This window comes from Symphalangus syndactylus, chromosome 18, assembly GCF_028878055.3.
Source record: "Symphalangus syndactylus isolate Jambi chromosome 18, NHGRI_mSymSyn1-v2.1_pri, whole genome shotgun sequence".
Classification (NCBI taxonomy): domain Eukaryota; kingdom Metazoa; phylum Chordata; class Mammalia; order Primates; family Hylobatidae; genus Symphalangus; species Symphalangus syndactylus.
This window is the reverse complement of record NC_072440.2, coordinates 34,567,755-34,595,252: the sequence shown is the minus strand read 5'-3', so window position 1 is coordinate 34,595,252 and position 27,498 is coordinate 34,567,755. Positions and strand designations below refer to the sequence as shown.

General features: G+C 41.1%; 1 protein-coding gene across 1 annotated transcript; it reads right to left on the bottom strand.

Annotated features, from left to right (window-relative positions):
* Window positions 1-3,562: 3,562 nt before the first annotated feature.
* LOC134733420 (uncharacterized) lies at window positions 3,563-21,963 on the bottom strand. Its single transcript, XM_063622347.1, has 5 exons — window positions 21,723-21,963; window positions 4,610-4,739; window positions 4,274-4,395; window positions 3,782-3,914; window positions 3,563-3,734 (listed from the first exon to the last, which is right to left on the bottom strand). The coding sequence occupies exons 1-5, from the start codon at window positions 21,961-21,963 to the stop codon at window positions 3,563-3,565; spliced, it is 798 nt and encodes a 265-aa protein (XP_063478417.1).
* Between the last annotated feature and the right edge of the window lie 5,535 nt (window positions 21,964-27,498).

The window sequence follows — 27,498 nt, the reverse complement described above, 5'->3', positions numbered from 1 at the left end:
GTAATTAGCTGTTCTGTAGGCAACAGGAATCCTTAAGAGGAGGTAACTATTTGCCTTCCACTGACTTCCATGAAGAAAGCTAATATACTGTATAGCAACATTACACTTTTATAGAGGTTTTCCAGATGATCTCAACTTCAAAATATAATTTTCAGAGCCAGGACATGAACATAAGTCTCTGAGCAGTCAAAAACAACTATTAAAAAGCACAAAATCTCATACCTTAACTCTGAAAGAGATCTCTTACATGCTCAACTCATATCCTACTCATTTTTACTTTGCATATATTTCTAACAAGCTTCCATATTAGTTTCCCCCCCTTGAGAATGAAATCAACACATTAGACATAACACAATGTTAGAAGCGAATTCATTGACAGTAGCAAAAAGGAAGAACTCACAGTCTTTAGATCAAAGGAGGAATCGAAAAAGAACTATAAGAGCAGAAATATTTTCTCAAAAAATCTGAGACCATTTAATATAGGAACACACAGTTCAATATTTCGATAATACCTGACAATATGAATGAATTTCAGCATCATTCTGGAATTGACAATCCATGATAGTGGCCCTGAATCATCAAGAAAAGATAGAAGTAATTTAAGGTAGCAAAGTAGGTATACTGTATTTTATAATTATTCTACCTAGAATTATTACAATAATTTTTAAAATTTAAAGGCAAGAATCATATTTATCTGGAAAATGTTTATATTAAAGATTATGTTCCTTGAAAATGCCAGAAAAACGAGGCATCTCTGTGACTGTCAGATTTGGAATATTTTAGAGAGCAGCTGGGTAATTGCCTCTGAGCTATAATCTCTACTGCTTTCAAATTTTCTGCTGGGAGGAAAGAGGAAAGCACCACAGATATCTCAACTGTGTGGCCAGTTAGACCATTAGCTCTCTCTTTTTCAGCATTCTCTGTGTGATGGAAAGGGCACAGGCGTTGACGTTCAATCTGTTTGACCCCTGGTTCTGCCGCTCAATAGTTTGATAACATTGGACAAACTACTTCAAACCTCAAATTTCTATCTGTAACTAGGGATTATGTTACCTACTCAGGGAACTGTTTTAAGTGTACAGTGCCAGAGTCCAATTCTGAGCTTAATCTTGTACATTTCTTTCCTGTCGTTTTGCTCTCAGTGACCAGCTTCTGGGCACTTACACAGAGAGTAGAAGTGGAGAAGAGTCAGAGGAAGGAGGTGGCTTTTGCAAGCTAGTGTTAAAGAATTGGTTCAAATACAGTTAATACAGAAAGATTAGCCCATTGAGCTCCCTACCATCACTGTGACATTCCAGAATGTCTTTCTTCAAATGCTTGATGTGGAGTTTCTTTTCCTTTCCAAGAAGAATTTTAAATGCATAAAAATGATGAAGCATGGGAAAGGTAAGAGGCCCTTCACATTGCAATTATTGTATGGCCAACTTATCTTGGGAATTATTATGAACTGTTCAATACCAAAGACATACTCCTAAGAGCATAGACTCATGCATTCCTCATTCACCAACCATTCAACCAGCATTTGTTATGTGCCTGTCATGTTCCCAGCACTGCTCCAAGCACTGGGTATTCAAAGGCATAGTCTTTGACCTCAGGAATATTATAGCCTTGTAGACGAGTGCTCTAAAGTCTTGGCACTCAAAGTGTGAACTGTGGACCAGCAGTATCAGCACCACCTGGTAGCTTGCTAGAAATTCAGAACCTCAGGTACCAACTCAGGCCTAATGAATCAGAATCTGCATTGTAACAAGATTACCAGGTAATTCACGTGTACATTATAATTTGAAAAGCACAGCTTTATCATATTACACCTGATGGGATTGGGAGATATTCTTGGGACAAGCTAGGGTTCAATGGTAGGCTATTCATTTTGATGTTATGTGGCTCAAGAAAGGTTGTACACCAAAAGTGACATGTATTAGTTTGCTAGAGCTGCTGTAAGAAAATATTACAAACTTGCTGGCTCAAACAACAGAACTTTATTGTCTCGCAGTTCTGGAGGTGGGAAGTCTTAAATCCAGGTGTTGGCAGTGTTGGTTCCCTTTGAAGGCTGGGAGAGAGAATCAGTTCCATGATTCTTTCCTAGCTTCTTGTGGCCCGAGTCATTTCTTGGCTTATGGATGGCCATCTCCTCCCTATGTCTTCTCATTGTCTTCCTTCTATGCATGTCTGTCTCTGTGTCCAAATTTCCCCTTTTTGTAAAGACAACAGTCATTTTGGATTAGGGCCTACTTTAATGACCCCGTTCTTGACTAGATCATCTGCAAATACCCTATTTCCAAATAAGGTTACATTCACAAGTATTGGGGTTTAGAACTTGAATATCTTTCAGGGGGATATATTTCAACCCTTAACATGACCCATGATCTCAACTTGGAAGATGATTAGTAGGCCAAGTGCAGTGGCTCATGCCTGTAATCCCAGCACTTTGGGAGGCCAAGGTGGGCGGATCACCTGAGGTCAGGTGTTCGAGACCAGCCTGGCCAACATGGTGAAACCCCGTCTCTACTAAAATATACAAAAATTAGCCAGGCGTGGTGGCAGGCGACTTAATCCCAGCTACTTGGGAGGCAGAGGCAGGAGAATCATTTGAACCTGGAAGGCAGAGGTTGCAGTGAGCCAAGATCGAGCCATTGCACTCAAACCTGGGGGATAAGAGTGAGACTTCTCTCAAAAAAAAAAAAAAAAAAGAAAAGAAAAGAAAAAAAGAAAGATGATTAGTAAAGCAAACTGGGAAAAAGCGAGGGATGGCATTTTAGGAGGTGGTGGGACCAGCATGAGTAAAGGCATGAGTGAAGCAGTCTGCTTAAGAAACTGCCTGCCTCTTAGTAACCATGGCTGAAGGACAAGAGGTGGGGTAAGGAAGGAGGCAGATCTACTAGGGAAGTAGGCAGATCTCAAAATACTGTGGCAGGGTTGAACTTTTATTTTGTAGGCAATGGGAACCAACAGAAAGCTTCTAACTTTTGGTGATATGGCTACGTTTTCAGCTCCCTGGAAATAGGGCATAGGGTAGACTCAGTTTACTTTGGGGATTAGAGTCATCTCTGAAGAGGTCACCCCTCTGGTCTCAGTGATTGATGATGAGGGCCTGAGCTGGGGTAACATCAAAGAAGAGTAGGGGAAATGATAAAAAGAAATGGTGCTGTATGCCAGCCCCGGAGTTTGTTTAAATCCCAGGTTCTCACCCAGTCTGCAGGTGTGGGGGGTGCTTAGCCTCAGGGGGCAGGGATTACCCTACCCACATGAGCCTTGGGATTTGTGTTGGCCCAAAAAGTAAGCAAGACAAAGGATGCTCCCTGCTCCATCTCCCCTACTGTCGGCCCTCTGTAATCAGCCTAGGGGTACATCAGCAGACTGAAGATTTTCCTTCAAGATACCAGCAATATTCAGACAAAGCTGCAGCAGCAGAAACATTCGTGACTCTCCTGGGATCCAGATCAAAGAACAAAGAAGAACCTGGACTGAAAGGCAGTCTCTATCTAACTGGAGAATTTAGGAATTAATTTAGAATCTTATCTTTCCAAAACTTTGCGGGGGGGCCAGCTCTTAAAGAAGAGTATTAGAGGAAAAACACCAAAGTATTAAATGGCTCCAAAGCTCTGATGAACATGTGTAATCGCTGAAAGGCTGGCTGTACTGGAAGCCCTGTTGTGGTCTGGGGAATTAGAGGGGATCTTTCTAATTCATGTTCAGTGTAATTTCTGTAAGCTCTTGGTTCTCCATCTAATGACCTGCTGAGCACAAACATAAAGCACTGTTAGGTTATACTAAGGCCTACCTGAAAGTGGTGCAGGAAACCCCAAAACTACACATGGTTCTCATAGAATCCCTTAAGTCAAAGTCAAAGTCCTCTCCTGGGCCCACTGACAATTCAGGTGGACTCTGAGGAAGACAGAGAAGTGGTATGGCAGCTAGAAATGAAAAACTTATCTTCATTATTGCACCCTATTGCTTAGATATTTTTACTGTAAAAGATCAGATAGTAAATACTTTAGGGTTTGTGGGCCACATACAGTCTTTGTCCCGTATTCTTCTGCTTTTGGGATTAAAAAAAAAAAATAACGCTTTAAAGACATTTTTAGTTTGTGAGCCATACAAAAACAGGCTAAAGGCCTTCATTAGCAAACCTTGGCTTAGAGCAGGCTCATGATGCCTAGAAAACAATAGATAAGCAGCCAGTTTTACTTAATCATTTGAAGACATTTGGGTTTTTCTTCACACTTCTTCCGACCATAAAGTCTGATTCACTGGAGTCTTGTAGTTTGCTCACTTGTTTGAGTGCTCTCCAAGAATTCAGGAGTGAAGCTGTGTGGCCTGCTTTCTGCTGAGGCCTCAGGTCCAGAAGTGATTGATTGATGTGCAAGAAGCAAATGGCCTCTTGTCTTCCACTGACTGCAATAAAACCATCAGCACTAATAAGAAAACAAGCTCCCCACTGAGAAGCCAAAGGAATGGGCCTGCCTCTAGGATGGTATGATTTTGTCTTCCCCAAACAGTCATGGATTATACTTCCAATTAGCTCCAACCGTCATGGCATCCTGTACAGCATCTCTTGGGGAGATGTCTGGCCAGTTCACACATGTCAGGTGTTATATTAGTAACACACCTCCTGGTATCAATACAACAGGCCTGGTGTTTGCTTTCTGACTCATAGACATGGTTTCCATGGAACTGCAGTACATACCACCAACAATGCCCAGTCTGTTCCATGTACAGACCCTTTTGGAGTGTCTGGCCTAAAGCAGAATAGAAAAAAGGAAAAAATCTGAGAAAGAATTTTTTAAAAACAAACTAACAAAAAACTCAATATAGGTGTATCTCAATTGCAAATCCAAATCTCTATTCCAACATCATAAAATGCAGACAACTATGTACAATGATATGGATAGATAAATACTATGTACAATGATATACATAGACACAATAGAATGAATTAGGCTGTAACATATATGCAAAGACAAAAAAATATGGTGTGTATCTGTGACCCCAAACAGTGGTAGCATTTTATTCCAGAAGCATTATTAAAGAAGTTGATTAGCATCTCCATAAAGATAGTTAGGTACTGACTATAGGGGAAATAAACTTCTGATGTATACTACTCATGCTGGGGGAAAGAAGAAAAATTGTTTAGGCACTTTGTTATCTTCTCACCCTGCAATTCTGCTTAGCATGCAAACTACTATAGTGGACAACCTGCCAACAAACAGAAAGAAAAAGATGTGTCTATCATTCAAGTGTGAGTTTTTTGTCACATGAGCCCAGAAGAAAGTCACTCTCTTCCTAGCAGATAAAGTTGTTCCCTGGCTATATACATGGATGTTTCCCTGTGTGCCTTGAAATCCACACAGAGTGAGTTTGCAATTGTGTTTTCCAGAAAGGTGTAAGGTGAAAAATAAAAGCCCACTTCTCAGCTGTTGTATTGCTGGCTTATTTTATGTGCAGAATATTTAAGTAGAGCATTTGTAGAAAATTTTATATAACTTGAAAAATTCTCACTAGAATTTCTACAACATCAATGTAAATCTCATGTTGGCTTAAGATTTAAACACACACATGAGCTACTATTGAAATGCACAAGTTTAAAACTGTCTACAAAGAAATATAATTGACTAATATGGGAGGAATATACAACAGTACAAATGATGTAAAGTAAATTGCCCTTTAAATTATATGCACTTTAATAACTAAAAACATTGTACTGCACATAAGGGATTTTACAAGTCATAGCATTTAAACTGCTGTTCCTTAATATATCTTCTTCCTATCTGTTTCATCTCCTTCTAAAATGCCACAACCCAATGTCCTGCAAATGCTAAGACAGGACAGATTTTGAGTTATAATGTTGGGTTCTGCCACGCACAGCTGCCTTCTTAGAATAGTACAACCCACTGCCAAAATAAATGAACAGCATCTTTTTTGTGGGACTTAGCTGTCAGAAATGCTCTAGTCTCAGGTCTGCAAGTTTGATTGGTAACAGAAGCAACCCAAGGAAAAACGTGTGATGCCTGCACCCTGCTAATGGTGCTGTCTCTGTATTTGTTATTTCAGATCTAGCTTTTCATAGGAACCATTGAATATACAAAATGAATTTAGGGGTGCCAGAGTTAATCACACCAGCTCTATTTGATGGACAAGTTTTGTAAACAATCAGGATTCTAACTTCTCTAGACTTGAATTTGTATCCCTTTATCGAGTTAGAAATTTTGAATAATGTATACATAGACAGATGAGTTCAGGTCACATTTACTTGTCCAAAGATGGAACACAGATTGGTAAAGATGCTTGCACATCTATAGGCTACTGAATACAGAAGGATTTTCACTTTCTTTTTTTTTTTGAGACAGGGTTTCGCTCTGTCACCTAGGCTGGAGTGCAGTGGTGCATGATGGCTCACTGCAGCCTCGAATTCCTGGGCTCAAATGATCCTCCCACCTCAGCCTCCTGAGTAGCTGGGGCTAGAGGCCTGCACCATCACATCCAGCTAATTTCTTTTTATTTTTCATAGAGATAGGGTCTATCTATGCTGCCCAGGCTGATCTTGAACTCCTGGGCTCAAGTGATCCTACCTCTTTGACCTCCTAAAGTGCTGAGATTACAGGCATGAGCCACTGCACCCAGCCGAATTTTCACATTTAATCGCTAGCAGTAATATTTCGTTTAAATTTGGAGAGATGCCCAGGCTTTCCCTCCAGGGAAAAGCAATAATAAAGTTTAGTTCTTGGGCAGGCTCTTCAGAACTCCTAGGTTGTAACTGACTTTTTTTAAAATTTTCTCCTACACATATCTTCAACAATAACTACCACTTTGTTGTCCTCGAAGTGACAAGGTAGTTAGTTGGATGCAACATAAGAAAGTTTAATTTTTTTCCATGTAATACACAGTGCCCTAAAGATATTTAGCATCATTGCATCTTGCCAAAACCAAATATTCTTCACATTCCCCTCAAGTTACTTACGACCAGCTCCATACACATCATCCCCCCATACAAATTCATCCATATTGCCACAAAAGTACTCATCTCACATCTGACACCTAGCAATGGACACTCAACACTCAGAAGTTACAAAACCAGGCAGGTGCTCCTCTCCTAGATGACAGTAGACTCCAGTAAGTTTTCTGTTTTCCAGGGGTTGAATGTCCAGGTTGCCGCTCTTCCTTTGGCCACTTGCCTCCTGGCCTTCATTACCCATTTGCACCTTCACCAGAGCCTGTGCAAGAGAACTAAGTGAAGTTAAAATTCAGATCTGCCAATCTTGGTTTTTCTTAGATACTGCCTGGTAAAGGAGTTGGCCATGAAGAATGCTGAAACGTCTCGATCATTAAAAAATATGTCATCTATGGATTGCAGGCATTCGTGTTAGTGACTACAAAAAGTTACACTTTTTGTAAATGAGCAGCATATTCCTACAACCTAGGAGGAATGTTGGAGTCAGGATTCAAAGAAAATTAATCGAGAACCAGAATGTGGAGGAAGTTGAAAACTGTGTTACTTCATCTAGAAAAGAAAAGGCTCAATGTTGTCTCTCGATCTGCAATATGAAGGAGTCGTATTGGATGACAGCTGCAGTTCCCTCCGGTTGTAACTTTCTATACTTTTAATGGCTAAATATATGATTGATTATTATTTGTTCTGGTATGGAGTGGTAATTATGAGAAAAGAACCTGGACATCAAGGGCAGGACTATCTTACTTTTTTCCTCTGCCAGGAAACTGCTCTAAGGTTGCTAAAAATATCCTAGCAGTCACTGTGAATCCATCAACCTCTATTTACAGGAACACCTACTACGTACCAGGCACTATTTCAGGAGCCCAGGATATAAAGATGAATAAGACCCAGTCCCTGCCACCTAGGATCCCAGAATCTGGCAAGGGAGTCACATGTAAAACCCATCCCAGTAAGAGCTCTGCTTGAGATGATGTGTGAGATGCTATGAGTTGCGTGAGAGTGCGACTAACTCTAAGAAGGATCTGAAAAGGTTTCTCCTGATGTTTTTGCCAGGTCTTAAGGAATAAGGTCAGGGTGTTCCAGGCAGAGAAAAGGAAGAAAGGGCATTCCTGGGAAAAGTGATGAGTGAGGAACGGCAGAAAGAGGGACAGCTTGTGTGGCTGCCGTTGAGTGAGAAGGTGAGGAGAGCAAAGTGACCAGAAGGTGAGGACAGAAAAGTGAAATGTTGGTTTCCAGAGTTTAAAGCATCTTTTATAGCCCACTAATTAATTTGATGTCATCTCTAAAGCCATGGGTCTCAATTGGTGGTAAGTAGTCATTGCAAGGCATTCACCAATCCACCAATCATCGTCTCCAGATTGAATACATGTTATCTTTCCAAATATATATTACTATTGGTTCAATGTATGTAAATTCCATGCTTATTAATCATAAAAAATTTAACATTATTGCTGGATTCAGAGTAGCTTTTGGTTTACATAATTTCTTAATTAATATATATGTAGGTATCCACAATGTTTCTTGACACGAAAAAAACCAATGAACCGTTGTTTTGGGTAACAGCAAATGGTTACACATTTTAAAACAGAAATGTAGGATGATCAGCTTGTTATTTTAGAATGATCACTCTAAACAGATGTTGGCAATGGATCTGAGGGGAATGGAAGGAAAAGCAAGGATATTGGTTAGAAAGCTGATCAACGTGAACAATAATTAGGACCTCTGACAGGGAAGGGGAGTGAGAGAGGAGACAATCAACACAGGAGGTATGTAGAAAGTAAAAATAAAAAGAGTTTCAACAAATTTAACATGAAGGAGAGAGAAGAAAGGCAGAGTGAGGACCACCCCCAAGTTTCAAGTTTAGACTGTGAAATGGGAATGGAAATAGAATATGTAGGAAGTAGGATTGTTGGAGAAGATAATAAATTTGATTTGAGATATATTCATTCAGGGTTCCTGAGGGACAGAGAAGACAAACCCTTGGTAAGAGATGGGAAAGAGGCAGAGGCCACAGATAAAGACACAATAGAGTAATAGCTGTGACCTGTGGCATATACATGGAAGATGCACGAATCTCTTTTTGAAACAACTAGCACCTTTCTTTTGCTCCCTTTTCCCCATACCCTTTTCCATTCTACTGTCTAGCATTCTAATGGTTACTTTGGATTCCGATAATGAGCGCCACACCCTAGGGATGTGGAGCAGCAGGCTGGGGAGAGCCTGGGTTCCGAGGACTTTGTGGAACACAACTGTCATCGTAACCTTGGATGTCTTTGGACTCTTTTTTGAGAAAGAAAGGAATGTCTCTTTAGTAAGTTGCTGTGATTTTTTCTTTATTTCATGCATTGAACCAAATCCTAATTAATTCATAGTATGTGCTGGGAATTATATTTTTCCTGTATCATATGTTCTCAGAATCAAGGAATCAGAGAGGAGATAAGAGTGTAACATTTCAACATTCTAGAAAACTGGACTAGAAAGTATACTGATATGGTTTGGCTCTGTGTCCCCACCCAAATCTCATCTCTGATTGTAATCCCCCTAATTCCCATGTGTTGAGGAAGGGACCTAGTGGGAGGTGATTGGATCATGGGGGTGGTTTCCCCCCATGCTGTTCTCTTGATAGTGAGTGAGTTCTCACCAGAACTGATGGTTTTGTAAGTGTTTGACAGTTCCTCTTTCACATGCTCTCTCTTGCCTGCTGCCATGTAAGACGTGCCTCCTTCCCCTTCCACCATAATTATAAGTTTCCTGAGGCCTCCCAGCCATATGGACCTGTGAGTCAATTAAACCTCTTTCCTTTATAAATTTTTCAGTCTCAGGTATTTCTTTATAGCAGTATGAGAACAGACTAATACATATACCTAGCATCTTCATTCTTGAGAAGGGGAATCCATCTGCTGAACAAGACAGTGAAAGGGACAAGGCAATCACCACCCAGTCTGTTGGCCAATACCAGATCTGGATCTATCTCTTCCTATTTCACAATAACTGAAAAGGTAAAATAAATAAAATGAAATAACTATTTATATAAAGTTTTAAACCAGGCAAAACTAATAGATGGTGACAGCAGTCAGGATATAGAGATTACTTTAGGAGTGGTAACTGGGAGAGGATGTGAGGTGTGCTTCTCTCATGCTTGCACTGTGCTCTTTCATGATTTGAGTGGTAGTTACATTTTGAGAAAATTGATGGAGCAGTCCATTTATGTGTTATATATAGTTTTATATATGTAAGTTATTAAGCAACAAAACACTTATAAAAAATATAAAATAAGAGAAAGAATGAGAGAAAATTTTTTGCTGAAACAGACATCTGAAAACTATGAATATTTGATAAAGCTATTTGGCATCATCAATAAGACATAAGGGGATATGTACTTTATGAAACAAGACCAGAAAACTATGAGTAGTAAACAGGCTGGGATGAAAAGAAAGCTGCTTGAGATTTTAAAACATTTTAAAATAAAAGACGTAATAGTAGATGTGACATATGCATCACAGCCCCAAAAGTGTACAATTGACATTCTTGATAACAGAGTGGGGGCAGAGCAAGATGGCAGAATAGAAGACTCCCACTGATCAGCCCCCCTGCAGGAACATCAAATTCAACAACTGTCTACACACAAAAAAAGCACCTTCATTAGAACCAAAAATCAGGTGAGCACTCACAGTACTTGGTAAGAGGCACTGAAGAGGGTAGGACAGACAGTCTTCAATCACCGACATTACCCCTCCCCCACCCCCCACCCCAACAGTGGCAGTGTTGCATGGAGAGAGGCTCTACACTTGGGAGAGGGAAGTGCAGCGGATTGTGAGGCTTTGCACTGAACTCAGTGCCGCCCTATTACGGTGGAAAGCAAAACTGGGCTTACTTCAGCTAATACCTGCTCATGGAGGAAGTATTCAGACCAGCCGAAGTCAGAGGAGAATTGCCCATCCCAGCGGTCAGAACTTTAGTTGTGGCAAGCCCTGCCACTGTAGGCTGCAGTGCCCAGGGGCCCTAAGTAAATTTGAAAGGCACTCTAGCCCACAAGGACTGTAAGTCTTAGTGCTGAGCTGGGTTGAGAGCCAGTGGAGTTGGGAGGCATGAGACTTACTGAAACACCAGCCGGAGAAGCTAAGGGAGTTCTTGCACCACTCCTCACCCAACCCCAGGCAACACAGCTAGCACCTCCAAAGGAGACGTATTGCTTCCACTTGAGGAGAGGAGAGGAAAGAGTAAAGAGGACTTCTGACTTACCTCTTGGATACCAGCTCAGCTACAGTAGGATAGGGCAACAGTCAGAATCCTGAGGCCCCTATTCCAGGTCCTAGCTCCTGGACAGCATGTCTAGGTACACCCTAAACCAGAAGGGAAACTGTTGCCTTGAAGGGAAGGACCAAGTTTTAGCAGGATCCATCACCTACTGACTAAAAAGCCCTTAGGCCTGAATAACAACAGCAATACCAAGTAGCATGACAGAGGCCTTAGGTGAGACTCTGAGATGTGCTTTCTTCAGGTACCACCTCAGCCACAGTGGGGTAGAGAACCAGGCAGGCTCCTGGGGTCCCTGATTCTAAGACTTGGCTACTGGATGGCATTTCTAGACCTTCTCTGATCCAAAAGACAGCCCACTGCACTGAAGGGTGAGTCCTGGGCCTGTTAGCATTCACTACAAGCTGCCTGAAGAGTCCTTGGGCCTTAAGGGAGCATCAGTGGTTACCTGGCATTACTCTCAGTGGGCCTGTGGTGGTAGTGGCCATGGGGCGAGGCTCCTCTGCCTGTGCAAGGGGGAGGGAAGAGTGAGAAGGACTGTGTCTAGTGGTTTGAGGGCCAGCTCAGCCACTAAGGTTTTTAACTCCAGTCTCTAGCTCCTGGATAGCATCTCTGGACCTGGCTGGGACCTGGGAGAACTCGACACCTTGAAGGGAAGGACACAAGTCTGGCTGGTTTCAACACCTGCCGATTGTAGAGCCCCAGGGCCTTGAGCAAAAATAGGCAATAGCCAGGTAGTGGTTACAGCAGGCCTTGGGCAAGACTTAATGTTGTGCTGGCTTCAGGTCTGATCCAACACAGTCCCAGTGGAGGCCACAAGGTGCTTGTGTCACCCCACCCCCAGTCCCAAGCAGCTCAGCACAAATAAAAAGACTCCATTTGCTTGTAAGGAAGGGAAAAGAACAAGACTCTCTGCCTGGTAATCCAGAGAACTCTTCCAGATCTTATCCAAGACCACCAAGACGGTACCTCTGAGTCTGCAAGAACCACAGCATTACTGATCATGAGGTGCCTCCTAATGCAGTTATGGCTTAGATCACAATGCCCAATTCCTTTCAAATACCTGGAAAGCCTTTCCAAGGAGGACAGGTACAAATAAGCCCAGACTGCAAAGACTACAATAAATACCTAACTCTTCAATGCTCAGGCACCAGTGAACATCAACAAGCATCAATACCATCCAGGAAAACATGACCTCGCCAAATGAACTAAATAAGGACCCAGGGGCCAATCTTGGAGAAACAGAAATACGTGATGTTTCAGAGAAAAGGAAATCTTTATACACTGTTGTGTGTTGGTGGGAATGTAAATTAGTACAACCACTATGGAGAACTAAAAACTAAAAATAGAGCTACCATATAATCCAGCAATCTTTCTGCTAGGTTTATACCCAAAAGAAAAGAAATCACATTACTGAAGACATATCTGCACTCCCATGTTTACTGCACAATAGCCAGTTTGGAAGCAACCTAAGTGTCTATGAACAGATGGATAGATAAAATGAGGTACATATACACAACGGAGTACTATTCAGCTATAAAAAAGAATGAGGTCCCATCATTTGCAACAGCATGGATGGAATTGGAGGTCATTATGTTAAGTGAAATAAGCCAGGCACAGAAAGGAAATCTTCACATGTTCTCAGTTATTTGTGGGAGCTAAAAATTAAAATAATTGAACTCATGGAGATAAGAGACTAGAAGGATGTTTACCACAGGGTAGGAAGGGTAGTCGGGGATTGGAGGGAACTGAGGATGGTTAATGGGTACAAAAAGCAGTTAGAAAAAATAAATAAGTATTTGCTAGCACAATAGGGTGACTACAGTCAAAAATAATTTAATTGTACACTTAAAAATAACTAAAAGAGTATAATTGGATTGTGTGTTACACAAAGGAGAAATGTTGGAGGTGATAGATACCCCATTTACCCTAATGTGATTATTACACATTGCATGCCTGTATCAAAATATCTCATGTAACCCATAAATACATACACCTAGTATGCTTCCACAAAAATTAAAAATTAATTTAAAAAATAAAAATAAGAAAACAGAATGAGAGGTATAGAAGATAAGGTTGTAATTTTTTTCAATTTTGAGAAGGCAAACTAAATAGAAAAATAATTTTAATTCCTTACCTTATGCCATTTGCCAAAACTCCTTCTAAATATACATTAAATGGGCAAACTGATAAAAATTAATGATTGATATAAAGGAAGAACCTGGGATCCAATCTCAAAACCAGTCATGTTTCTGAAAATGGATCCAGAACAACTGTACAAAACAGAAAAATATATAACAGAAAAAAACTTTCCTGAATTTAAGAGTGACTTAAATTTGAAGATTAAAAATGTCTCATTTTTTTTCCAGGTAAAACCAATATAAAGAAACCAAAATATAGACATACCATGGCAAAATGTTTAAATGTAAAAAAAAAAAAAAGACTAAATAATTAAGTTCGTTGGAAAAAGAGAGAGACACAAGAACATTATTCGGGAGTAAAAAGTAGATTTATCACAGAAAAAAAAGTCATGCTTTTATCATAGAACAGAAGGACATTCTATGATGTGCAAAGGCTTAAATTCTTCATTCATGCATTTATTCAGAAAACATTTATTGAGTACTGACTATAAGATACTTTTTTGAAAACAATTACTTGAGGGCATATTTCAGTTATCTGAGTGATATAAAAAATTAAGAACTCAAGCCGAGCGCAGTGGCTCACGCCTGTAATCCCAGCACTTTGGGAGGCTGAGGAGGGTGGATCACCTGAGGTCAGGAGTTCGAGACCAGCCTCAACATGGAGAAACCCCGTCTCTACTGAAAATACAGAATTAGCCTGGCATGGTGGTGCATGCCTGTAATCCCAGCTACTCGGGAGGCTGAGGCAGGAGAACTGCTTGAACCTGGGAGGCGGAGGTTGCAGTGAGCCGAGATTGTGCCATTGCACTCCAGCCTGGGCAACAAGAGCGAAACACCGTCTCAAAAAAAAAAAAAAAAAATTTAAGAACTCAAAATAGGAGAAAGTGACATATGAAAGGATCAATGATGAGAACAAAAATCAATTTAGCAGAGTTAAGATTAAATCACAGTTACAAAAATGAATACAAAACTATATGCAAAATAAAATTGAAATGGTTAAAAAATTAAAGCTGGGACAATGATCTTAGGTAAATGCAGTCATCAAAACCAGAGGTGACAATATTAATTTCAAATACAGTAGAGTCAAAACAAAAAACACTACAATGAACCAGAAGAATCATACTCTTTTACAAGTATCAACAATCCTCAACTGTTAACGTGCTAAATAACACAGCATTGAAATACTTAAGATAGAAACTCTTAAAAAAACTCTGAGGAGAAATTAATAGACATACAACAATGGTAAGCTTTTTGATAAATCAGGTACACTTTTAAAATAATGTGATAAATTTCAGGATTAAATAATTGCATTACAAATGAAATCCTTAAAAAAACTTAGGAGAGCCAGGTTCAGTAGTATGTGCCTGCTGTCCCAGCTTCTTGGGAGGCTGAAGCAAGAGGATCGCTAGTGGCCAAGGAGTTTGAGGCTGTAGTGTGCTACGATCATGCCTCTGAATAGCCACTGCACTCCAGTCTGAGCAACATAGTGGGGCCCTGTCTGTAAAAACAAGGGAAGTGAGGGGAGAAAATATAGGTGAAGAATTAACTATTTGGGGAATAGGTAGACCTAAAACAATGGAACAGACAACAAAGGGATAGTGACAGATTCACCTACATTGTTTGAATATAAGTAAATAAAAAGAATAAACAAAATTAAAAGGTTAATGGCATAGTGGAAAAACTACAACAAATAGGATAGACAAAAACTAAATATATAAAGTTTCCTTATAAAAAATATCAAAAGCTCTAGCTCCATGCTAGTGCTGTCCAGTTGAACTTTCCACTATGATGGAAATGTTCTGAATCTACACTGTCCAATATGGCAGCCACTACTCACAAGAGCACTTGAAATGTAGCTAGTGCCAGTGTTGAAATGATAATATTTGGGGTGTATGTAGTTAAATAAATTTTATTATTAAGATTTTTATTACTAAAATAATTTTATTATTAAATTTTATTTTACCTGTTTTTTTTTTTACTTGTTTAATGTGGCCACAAGAAAATTTGAAATTACATACATGGTTTGCATTAGGTCTCTATGCAGTACTGTTCTAGAATAATGATCAAGGAAACAATGAGAAAATTCACAAAAGAAGAAATACAAACAGCCAATAAACTATGAAAAAAAGTTCCACCTCACTTATAATCCAAGAAATACAAATTAAAACAAGATACTATGTTTTCTCTATCAAATAGACAAAGTTTAAAAAAAATACTCATTGTTGGCAAGCGTTCTATAAAATGGGCACTCTCATACACTGCTGGTGGGAGTATAAATTGCTTCAACCTTTCTGGAAAGGCATTTGGCAATCTGAATCAAGAGCCTTAAAAACTCTTATATTCTTTGACCTAGTGTCTCTATTTCTAGGAATTCAGCCTAAAGAAATAATTTTTTAATGTGGTTAAAGTTTTATATATATATATAAAGACATTCATCACAGTGCTATTTCTAATAGTGAAAGATTGGAAACAACCTCAAAAGCCAATAATAGAGAAATTGTTAAATTATGGTACTTCTACTTTGTTAATAGTCCATAGCCTTAAAAAGTTTTTTTCTAATATTTCCTAGTTATGAGGAAAATGTTCACAACAAAGAGTGAAAAAAGCAGAGCTTATCATACAGTATAATCATACAGAATACTGTAAGCATATATAAAAAATGCATAAACACTTTATTTCATAAAAGTAAGATCATAATTTCATATTTTCTAGCACATGTCATAGAGTTAGGATCAAGGTTAAGTAACACAAAAAAGGTTACAAGTGGTTATCTCTGGGGAGTGAGATTTTTAATTTTCACCTTCATACTTTTCTGGGTTTTCTTTCCCCCAAAGTTCTTATGACTATATTTTTACTATAAAAATCAGAAAAGTATTAATAATTTCGTTAAAGTATTTAATGCCACATCAATGCTCACCTTCTCTCTTAGGTTTCCGGTCCTCTATAAACTGGGTCCCTTTTCCCTTCCAAACTTCCTTCCCACTGCTCCACATTAGTCATGTCCGAATTCCCTCTATGGGATATCTGTCCTCACCTCCTTTCCCTAATGCGGTGCCATCTAACTTCCCACTGAGCACCAGGCAGTGTCACAATGGAAATGTTCACAGACACTCTCATTTATCCTGCCTAACAATCCTGAAAGGTAGAGATTATTATCTGCACTTTAAAGATAGAGGAAGGCAAGGAAACAGTGTTTGTTCCACTAAACGACAATTTTCCACCCACTTTTTCTCTTACTTTCTCCTATACAAATGTTTTTGGCTTAGTTGTGCCATTTTCTTGCAGGGTGACCTCAGGCAAGCTCCTTAACTTTTTTAAGGCTCAGGTTCCTCATGTGTAAATGGGGGGAACAATGGTACAAATATCATAGAGCTGGTGTGAAGATGAACAGAAATGACCTACTCAGTCCATTTGGCACACACAGTGCCTGGCCTGCCATATTATCACTACTACCTCAGGTCCCTCCTTGCACTCCAACCCCTCAGACCCAGGCCCTCCTTGTACTTGGTACTTGGTTGTTTTGCGTGTATTAGCTTCAAATCCTCAACTACTCAACAAGTTTCCAACAGGAAGAGACAGTGCCTTCTCCTCCTCCTCCATCTCCCACCACATTGAGTGCTATGGAATGTTCTGTCTGGAATCAATAAATATCTAATTGTTTGAATAATCAGTAGCATTGTTTCTTATGCCAACTCCTGGACAAACTTTTCCATAAATTCTCTTACAGAGTGAGCAGCCAACCATGTGGATTTAATGGGGGTCTCCCAGATATGTTCTTATTTGCCAGCCAAAGACGGAGGAGAGGCCTGTCTACTTTATTCAAGCAAACTTAAACAACCTGCATGTTGTCCTGAGCTGAATACTCACACTGCATTCCTTAGTAGGCTCCCGACAAATACCAATTTTCTAGCTAACTGCTTTCCTTGCCTTCCTGTCCTAAGCCCAAACATCACTTGCTAGATTTCAGTGAGATAGAGCATCTCTGTAAGGAAACTTAGATAAGCCATGTCTGACAAAATCCTTAAGGATTTCCCTTATTCCTTATGGGTTAAGAAATCCTTAACCCATAAGGAACAAGGGAACTCCACAAGGAAACTTTTAGAAGAGATTTCATGAGAAATGCCAGGCCTGCCTTTGGGTCAATGCACACGGACTCCCATCTCCTACAACCTCTGGCTGCAGTACTCACTACCGACCAGTTGCAATCCAAGATCGGAATGTTGAGTCTATAACCATCCAAGAAGAATGTTGAGTTTATAACCATCCAAGAAGAAAAATAAAATAAACCAAAAAACAGCTTTGTGGCTGGGTGCAGTGGCTCAAGCCTGTAATCCCAGCACTTTGGGAGGCCAAGGTGGGCAGATCACGAGGTCAGGAGATTGAGACCATCCTGGCTAACACGGTGAAACACTGTCTCTACTAAAAACACAAAAAATTAGCCCAGTGTGGTCGCAAGCGCCTGTAGTCCCAGCTACTCGGGAGGCTGAGGCAGGAGAATGGCGTGAACCTGGGAGGCGGAGCTTGCAGTGAGCCAAGATTGCGCCACTGCACTCCAGCCTGGGTGACAGAGCGAGACTCCGTCTCAAAACAAAAACAAAAACAAACAACAAAGAAACAAAAAAACAGCTTAGTTTAGCACACAACATTACTAAAGTAGTATTGTTGCCAGAAAAAGGCATCCTGATCCAGGCCCCAAGAGAGGGTTCTTGAATCTCACGCAGGAAAGAATTCAAGGCAAGTTGCAGAGTACAGTGAGAAGAGATAGTTTATTAAAAGCTACTCAGATACAGAGTAGGGCGTCCTTAGAAAGCAAGAGGAGAAATACATCATCTTTGTTGTAAATTCTTCTACAGGGGTCTTATCTATGTAAAGGGTAAGCTAAGTTATATGTATGTGTAGGTGGGCTGACAATGTGACAAAATGCATTACTTTGTTGATATAATGAAAGTTATCCTTGGCATTTTAGTGTGTGGGCACATCAAAGCATGGCTATAATCATCTTAAAAGTATATATTATCCTGTGATATTGGTGCATCTGGGCATTTTGTCGTCATAGGAGTTTGTTCTTGCTGGTATTATGAAGCTGCTTCCTTAGCTGTAAACATCTTAGGACATGGTCATGACTGTGCCTTGTTAGATTTAAGATGCAGTTGATTTTAAAATGGTGTCACCCTGGCTCTCCTATGCACCTGTTTACCTAACAGTATCGATAAAAGATACTTAATAAGTTGGGAAAAAAAGTTGGCTTAGGAATAACATAAAGTCACCCACAATATTTCATCCTTAAAGAGATTTAACAAGTATTTCCTGAGCACACCCACCTCCATCTCCTTTTGAAGTAAGAAACACCATTTGCAGCAGAATGCTTCATTTCCTGAGCATCTGCTTTGTGCCAGCCACAGCGCTAGACATGGGCATACGGCAGCTTTACTGCTGCTCAGCTCCTGTGTGCCCATCCTCTCTCCTTGCCTTTCCCCATCCTCATCACTCCCCACGATGACTCAGAATTCCCCCCTCACCCACAAGCCTGCCTCCCTTGATAGCCTGGTGAAGAGTGATATGGACACAGCAGGTAATCAACAAATACTTGTTGAAAGAGTGAATTGGAGGAGAATCCAAATCTTCAGATTCCTCAGGCCTTCAGCTCATGACACATAGAGAAACAGTCACTGGTCCCCTGGGAAGCAGGGTCCTCCAAAGCTGTCCACACCACCACCTGGAAAGGGGGAAGAATTCCTTTCTAGTTGAGCCGCACACCGACTTGCACCAGGGGGCAGAGTGAGCAGCACTTTTGGAGTTTGACATGGAGCCAGGGCCTTTTCAAGGGAGTCCTCCCGGAGCCACTTGAGACCTCCCAGTAAGACAATATGTTTTCTGTGCTTCTCAGCACATTCATGTTTCTAGTCAAAGTGCTATTGGGAAATGTTAACTTTTTCTACCCCTGAAGGAACGGTGGCCACCGAGAGACAGTGTGACAGAATTGTGCTGTCTGAGGGGTCTTCCAGTCTGAAAGGCCAGTTCCAGGAAGCCTGCAGTGGGAAGTAAAGGCCAGTTACAGTAATCCCATCAGTGGGAGGTATTCTTAGTTTTATGTACCAAGAAGACAGTATAATATTTAGAGGACAGTAAACCAGACCCACACTGTTTCATTAGACTCTTCCTTACTAGGTCAGAGGCAGCACTCAGGCACTGTAAGCCCAGCTTTATCAAGACATAATTCAGAAATGCAAACGGAAGAAATTTTACTGCAAATGGTATTTCTTACTTCAAAAGCGAGAACTGTTTTGCCTTTTATGGTATCTTAGATATCCATTTTTTGAAAATGTTTTCCCAGCACATTACAAATTATTCAGAGTTGGGAAATGCTTCTGCTAGGAAGAGGCTGAGTGCTCGGAGGGTTGGTCTCGAGTCCCAATCAAAACATTGTTTATTTGGGCAACTACATTCTTCTGTCAGTAAGGCCTGGGGAGTTTACTATTAATCCCAAATGTAAACCTCAGAGTTGCTTACAAAAGGCGACTACTATTTAACCTTATGTTCACAGCACATCTTGTTAATTCCTCCAATAAAGGCGAATTCAGCTCTTGCGTTTGAAATTTCCAATTTTTGGTTAGGTGACCTTAAACTACTTCACCCCGATCTCTACTCCCATCTTTATTCTCTCCACTTACGGTGGGACTTCCCTAGAAAACACCTGAGGTGTACCAACTTTAGAGGGGACCGAGGGAGAGGCAGGAAATGGAGCCTGGTGAGAGCACGCTCCCTTCCTGTCTCAGAGGGTTGCTGTCTGGACGGGAATTGAAGAAGAATCAGAAATACGTACTGAATTAGGATTGCTAGAGTTAATAAAACAAACGCACACGAATTTTTGTGTGGGTCATACTTATGCTCAAAATTTGTCGTTGTCTGATATTCATATGGAACCCAGTGTGCTGTATTTTATGTGGCAACCCTTTACTGAATGGATAACCCAGACTTGGACGAAACAGTGGCTGGAAGGCGGAGGCCCTCAAAGTCTCAAAGACAGAGGTCCTCAAGATTTCTTTTCTAGGGCATCCTCTAGTACTCAGGGTAGAAACACAGAGTCTGTGGTGGCCTTGGGGGCAAGGACGAATGAGTCCTCTAAGGCTGGCCCACCATGAGGAGGAATCCGTGTTGAATGGAGACAAAGAGAGGTGTTAGGAAGCAGCACTGGCGTCCTGCTTCCTCACCCTATGGGTTCCCTCTGCCTTTTCTCTCCCGGAGGGCTCTCTCTCTCCCCTCCACACGCCTCCTCCCCAAGAAACCAACATAAGATAACTCTCTTTAGTTCTCCTGTGCCTGGGTGTAGATGGGAATAAAGCGATGAACCTATGGGGCGAGCCGTGGGCAAAGCTTCCTGTGTATTTGCAGCTCAGCAGTCGAGCGTCCACCCTAAGCTGCATAAACTTGGGTGCCGTCGCCTCCGGCAACCCCGGAGCCTCAGTGCTCCCGACCTTCCTCTGCCGCCCCTCGCCTCGGCGGCCGCCGGGAGCGGCTATGGGGTGCGCCGGTCGCCCAGGGCCTGCGCGGGAGGAGAGTCCCGCCCCGCCGCGCCCCGCCTCCGGGCGCACCGACGCTGCCGGCGCGGACGCCATTGCCGCGGCCGCTGTTTGTTATTAAACTGCCCACAGAAAGGGCTTCGAGTAAAAACACCAACTTTCCAGTCGGGGCGGCGCAGGTCCCCGGGCCCTGGAAAGTTCTGGGACGGCCGAGGTCTCCCCGGACACCCGCACCCACGCCCCCGTCGTGCCCTTTCTGGCTTTTGGCTTCTTCTCCTCGACTTCCCTTCTGTGCGGCCCCCGGCAGCTTCCTCAGGCCCTGCAGCCCCCACCTGCCGCCCTGGGAGCTGTTCCTACCCCAGCAGCAGGAGCATCCAGCTCGGGTTTTATTTCCTCCCGAGACACCCGAGGAAGCCTCAGGTGGGTTTCCATGTCAACCTTCACTGAAATCCAAACATTTGGCGTTCTCAAAGGCAGTTTAACCTCTGCCACCATTTTTTTTTTCAAAGCTTAAAAAAAAAAAAAAACCTAGAGCTTTCAAAAGCCGCAGGCTTCTGGGGGTTTCTAGTCAGAGGGTGATAACACATCTTGAGACAGGATATGTATAATTTGTTTGGTTTCACGTTTATCCTCACAAAGCTAAACAGTAATGGCTGAGAGCTGTGAAAACACTTAGGTAAGGAGAGGGGCTAGAGCAGAGATAAAAGGGATAATTGGAAACAGAGGCGAAGCCTCCAAGTTGCACCTTCTTGAATACCGTCACAGCCAGGCAGGCCGGGGAGCTCATGGCAGGACGCGGCAGCATCTCTTAATTCTGGGCACTCCGCAGCCTCTCCTCTTCCAACGTTTACTTACGCAAGCTTAGCTGCAATTTTCCACAGATACTCGTCCTGGTTCCGGGCCACCTTCCCCAGTAAGAGACCTCCTGAGACGGGAGCTGGGGGTTGAACATGTGGTGAATGAACACAGGTTCCGAGCTTTGGAACAGGCCACCTGGAAATGGGAGATAACCTGTTGAGATAAGGGATTTACTGAGGCCAGGGCGCACTGTAGGGAGCGGGGAGCAGAAGGGGTGCGGCTCCACATGTCCAGTCATGGGATGCATCTGGGAGGTAATATATGATTATAGTGAGACCACACGGGGAATACTGTGTTCCTCATTGCCTCCCAAGGAAGATGCACATAATGAGCTGGCTGCCTTTCAGAGAAGAGCAATTAGGATGCTTAAGGGGCCAGAGGGAGTGACTTAGGGGGAGAGATTAAAAGAATTAAGTATGTATACCTTGGCTGAGCTCAAAGCACAGGGAATGTGGAAACTCTATAAGCATCCTCCGAATATAAACATAAGGAGAGTGGAATTGTTTCTCATGGTCCCTGAGGGATGGAACTGGAAGTAATAGGATAGAAGAAAAGAAAACTTAACTACCTGTTAGAGAAAGCTTCTGAGCAGTCCCAGATACCAAAAGTGTCAGAGTCACACCTAGTATTTTTAAAAATAAAGTCAACAGAGGAAGACACGACATGATAGGAGAGAAATACGTTTAGATAACAGGGACTGGTCTCACAGGGATGCTTCGAAGGGGTAAGAAAATAACACAAGTCAGTTTCTTTTAGGGAGTATCTGAAACCTTTGAAGGCTGCCTACTAACTAAAGTTTATTACCAGGTGTTTTTGCTTGGCATTCAAGACCCTCTCCATCTGGCCAAGCTTACCTCCTAAAATAATCTGTCATCAGTCCCCAACATAAGCACATCTCCTGAGTGCTCCTGGTGTAGTTCTTCCTTTGTGTGTGAAATTCCTCCAACCTGAAATTCCTCTAACCCGAATTTCCTCTCTCCGATGCCAGTGTCCAGCTATTCAAGTCTTACTCACTTTTCAGGGTCTACTTACATCCTACTTCCCCTGGCTACCCCAATCCATAATGCTCCTGCTCTCTTCCTCCTCCTAGAACTCGTGTTGGTACCTGTCATACATTACTTGCATTGTTAGCAGATGTATTCTGATCTGATCTGGTCTTACAGATTGTGAGCTTCTTAGAAACTAGAGGGCATGTCCTCTCCCTTCCACTTCCCACCACTTTTTAATTCTCCGTGCTAGCTCTCATAACCATTATGAACCATAATTCACACAATAATAGGATTCTTTCCTGGTTTCTTCCTCTCTCTTGCTGCTTCGTAGTTTTCTCTTATCTTCCTTTAGATGTTGGTGCCCCCAGACTTCCTCCTCTTTTCTCACTCTCCATTCTTCCTGGAAGATCACATCCAATCCTGAGGCTGCAGTGACCCTGCCAGTGCTGATGATTCCCAAATCTCTGTCCAGCTTGGCTGTTCCTTCTGTGCATCAGGCCCTTATTGGGCATCTCAAATTGGCAGTCCCATGTGCTGTTCAGCACTCCTGTGGTACAAATCTGAACTCATTTTCTCTTTCAAATCATCTCTTTCTATTCTTGTGTTTCCTGTCTCAGAGAATGGCTCCTACATCCTCCCATTTTCCCGAGCTAGAAATCTACATGTCATCCTTGGCTCATTGCTGCCCTTGCCCCACAATCAATCACCAAATTCGGTTAATTCTACCACCAGAAAATCTGAAGTGCTTTTGTATCAATTCTATCACCTGAATATCCGGAGTGCTTTTGTGTCTGCCCGGGACTGCCGGCATCTTCCCACAGCCTTCCTGGTAATAGACCTTACATCCTTGACCATTGGGGTGACCATGTCCCTTAGACAATGCTTTTATCTCTCCAAGGGGAGAGGTACTTTGGCCACAGAACTGAGTCCAGACATTAGCACATGATCCGAGCCCAGCCAGTCCCAGCTTTTCTTGGGACCTTATATTCTGAATCTATTCTGAATCAGAGTGAAAAGGTCTCCTTTAGTTAGAAGCTGTAGAGATGTGATCGCAGAGCCACCAACAGACCATGTACCCTACCAGGCCTGAAAGATGAACAGCAAACTTTCCAAGATGTGCAGAGATGAGGGCAAAAATAGAAAAGGGGTCCTGGCAGCACTCCATTCCCCCATCCATCCCTTGCTGGCCAGCAGCTCCCTTGCCTTTCTGTGATTCAGTTACTGAAGCCAAGAAGTTTCTCACTTTTAATTGAACTTTTTGAGGTGATTTCTGTCTCCTTGAAATAATTCTTATTAATAAGTCAAATCTGTTATTTTCTTCATTCCTTCTGTACGGACTGCCATCAGTCTCATCTAGGCCACTGAAAGCCTTCTAACTGATTTCTGCAAACAACCTCACACCCTTCTATGTCATTCTCTTGTGAGGCACCATGACCTTTCTAGAACTCAGTCTTATCAAGATACTCCCAACCCAAACACCCAGATTTATTTCCAAGGCTTATGAGGCCCCTCACATCCTCACTCCTGCTTGCTTCTTTTCCCCATCTCTTGCATTCCCTGCTCTAGTATTCCTGAATGTCCTTCAGGTCCTCAGGGGCAGTGCTGTCTCTCCTTTAGGCCTTTGTACATAGTGTTCATTCTGCCTAGTTTCTCTTCTCCAGCTAATTGCAACTTGCCCTTAAAGTCAAAGTGGAAATGTTATATTGTCAGAGAAGCTTCCTCTGACTCCTAATCTGGGTTAGCTATTCTGTATTTCATTGATTACAACACTGCTTTTCACACATCTTAACGTATCTACTTGTGAAATATCTTACCTATCCCCACTAGTCTATAAACCCCTAAGAGCAAGTCCATGTCATAGCATCATAGAACTTAATACCTTGCTGGACATAATGAATTAATGATACCAGCTACCACCTATTCTCAAATGTGTATCTCCCCATTGGGTTCCACATATATACAGGTGTCCTTCTGTATCTGTGGGGGATTGGTTCCAGCACCTCCTGTGGATACCAAAATCTTTAAATGCTCAAGTTTCTAATATAAAATGGTGTACCATTTGAATATAACCCATGTACATCCTCCCATATGCTTTGAAGCATCTCTAGATTACTTATAATACCTAATACAATCTAAATGCTATGTAAGTGGTTGTTATACTGTATTGTTTAGGGAATAATGACAAGGAAAAAAGTCTATACATGTTCAGTACAGATGGAATTTTTTTCTAATATTTTCAATCTGTGGTTGGTGAATCCAGGGATGTGGAACCTATGGATACAGAGAGCTGATTATATTTCTGACTGTATCCCAAACTGCTCCTCTTCCTGTGGTCCTTATCCTCCAAGGAGCACAATCTAGAAGCCTAGGGTCACTTTTTTGGTTTTGTTTTGTTTTTTTTTTTAGACACTCTTGTTCTGTTGCCTAGGCTGAAGTGCAGTGGTGCCATCTCAGCTTACTGCAACCTCCACCTCCTGGGTTCAAGCAATTCTCCTGCCTCAGCCTCCTGAGTAGCTAGGATTACAGGTATGTGCCACCACACCCAGCTAATTTTTGTATTTTTATTAGAGATGGGGCTTCCCCATGTTGGATAGGCTTGTCTTGAACTTCTGACCTCAAATGATCCTCTTGCCTCAGCCTCCCAAAGTGCTAGGATTAGAGGTGTGAGCCATCACGCCTAACCCTAGAGTTACTTTTTGATGCCTCCTTTCTCTCCTCCAATATCCGTTCAATCAACAACATTTGATTCCAAGAGTTTTAATCTTTATATTAAAGTCTTTAGTCTATTTGAGTGAATTTTTGTATATGGTGTGAAGTGAGGATCCAAATTCATTCATTCTTGCATCTCATCAGTTAAATTTATCCAGTTGTCTCACCGCCATTTGTTGGAATTATTTTCTTAATTTTATTTTTATAACTTTCATTGCTACTGTATAGAAATGCAACTGATTTTTGTATGTTTTCTTTAGAATTTTCTGTATATTAGATTATGTCATCTGTGAATAGAAACAGTTTTACAACCTCCTCTCCAAGTTGGATGTGTTTTATTTCTTTTTTCCCCCTTTTTTCCTAGCTGCTCTGACTAGAACTTCCAGTAGAATGTTTAATAGAAGTGGCTAGAATGGATACCCTTGTCTTGTTCCTAATCTTAGGGGAAAGCTTTCATTGTTTACCATTAAGTATGATGTTAGCTGTGGGTTTTTTCCATATGTGGCTTTTATGTTGTTAAGGAAGTTGTCCTTTATTCCTAGTTTTTAAACTGTTTTTGTCATAAAAGAGTGTTACATTTTATCAAATGCTTTTTCTACATCGGTTAAGGTAATCATGTGGGTTTTCCCTCCATAATTAATATGGCATATTACATTGATTGATTTTCATATGTTGAAGTACTTCTGCATCCTGGGATAATTAGAAATCAATGTTAATGGGCATAAAATATAGAGAGATGTATTGTCAAAATAACAGCATAAGCAAGGTGAGAGAGGAGTGGAACTCCATAGGAGCAAAGTGTGTGCTGTTGATATTAATTCAAAGTAGATTTTTATAAATTAAGATGTTAATTGTAATCCTCAGGGCAACTACTAGAAAATATTTAAGAAATATGTAGTAAAAGAAATGAGAAAGAAATCAAAATGGTACACTAGAAAAAATCTAACACAAAGAAGACAGTAGTAGAGGAACTGAGAAATAAAACAAAGATAGGACACATAGAAAAATAGCAGAAGTAAGTCTTTCTTTATAATTAACTATATTAGATGTAGATGGATTAAACTCTCCAATTAAGATGCAGAGATTGGTAGAATGGGTGTGCTGTCTTTTAAATTATATAGAAAAAAAGAAAGTTATGAGTCAAAAATAATTTAAAACTGAGTCTTCACCTATATAGTTACCTTCACTGGTGTTTTTTATTTCTTTGTGTGGAATTGAGTTGCTTTCTGGTGTCTTTTCATTTCAGCCTGAAGGATTTCTTGTAGGGCAGGTCTATCAGTGATAAACTATCACAGTTTTTGTTAATTTGGGAAAGTCTTAATTTCTCCCTTATTTGTGAAGCATAGCTTTGCCAACTATAGAATTCTTATTGACAGTTTGTTTTATTTTTTATTTTGAGTATGTTGTCCCACTACCCTTTAGCTTCACTGATTTCTGATTAGAAAGCTGTTTATCTTATTGAGAATCCCTTGTCCATGATAAGTCACTTCTCTCACACTGCTTTCGGGATTCTCTTATCCAGTTTGGGAAGTTTTCAGCCATTATGTCTTCAAATCAACATTTTCAGTATAGTCAATGTGCTAAAGGAAGCCATGTACACAGAACTAAAGGAAAGTATGAGAATGATATTTCACCAAACAGAGAATATCAATAGATAGACTTATAAATTATAGGAAAAAAAAACAGAAATTATAGTGTTGAAATGTATAATAACCAAAATTTAAAAAAAATTGATTGGAGAGGTTCAACAGCAGAATTGAGCAGGCAAGAGAAAGACAGCATTGTAAACTGCCCGGCTGAGTGTTGAAGGCATGCCCCAATATACACACACAACCTATTTACAAAGACTGGGAGTTTGGTTTTTGTTTTTGGCTCCAGTTATTTCAGGGAATCTCTGTTGAATCACTAGATGACCACTAAGCTAAAGGAACAAAGACTTCTGTGGCCACACACAAACACAGACTTTACAAAATTTGTTCAAAAAATGACAACTGCAACAACACCAACAACAAATCTCAGAGGAGAGAGAACCTGATTTCTGGAGTTGCAACATTATAATCCCCAAGATGTCCAAT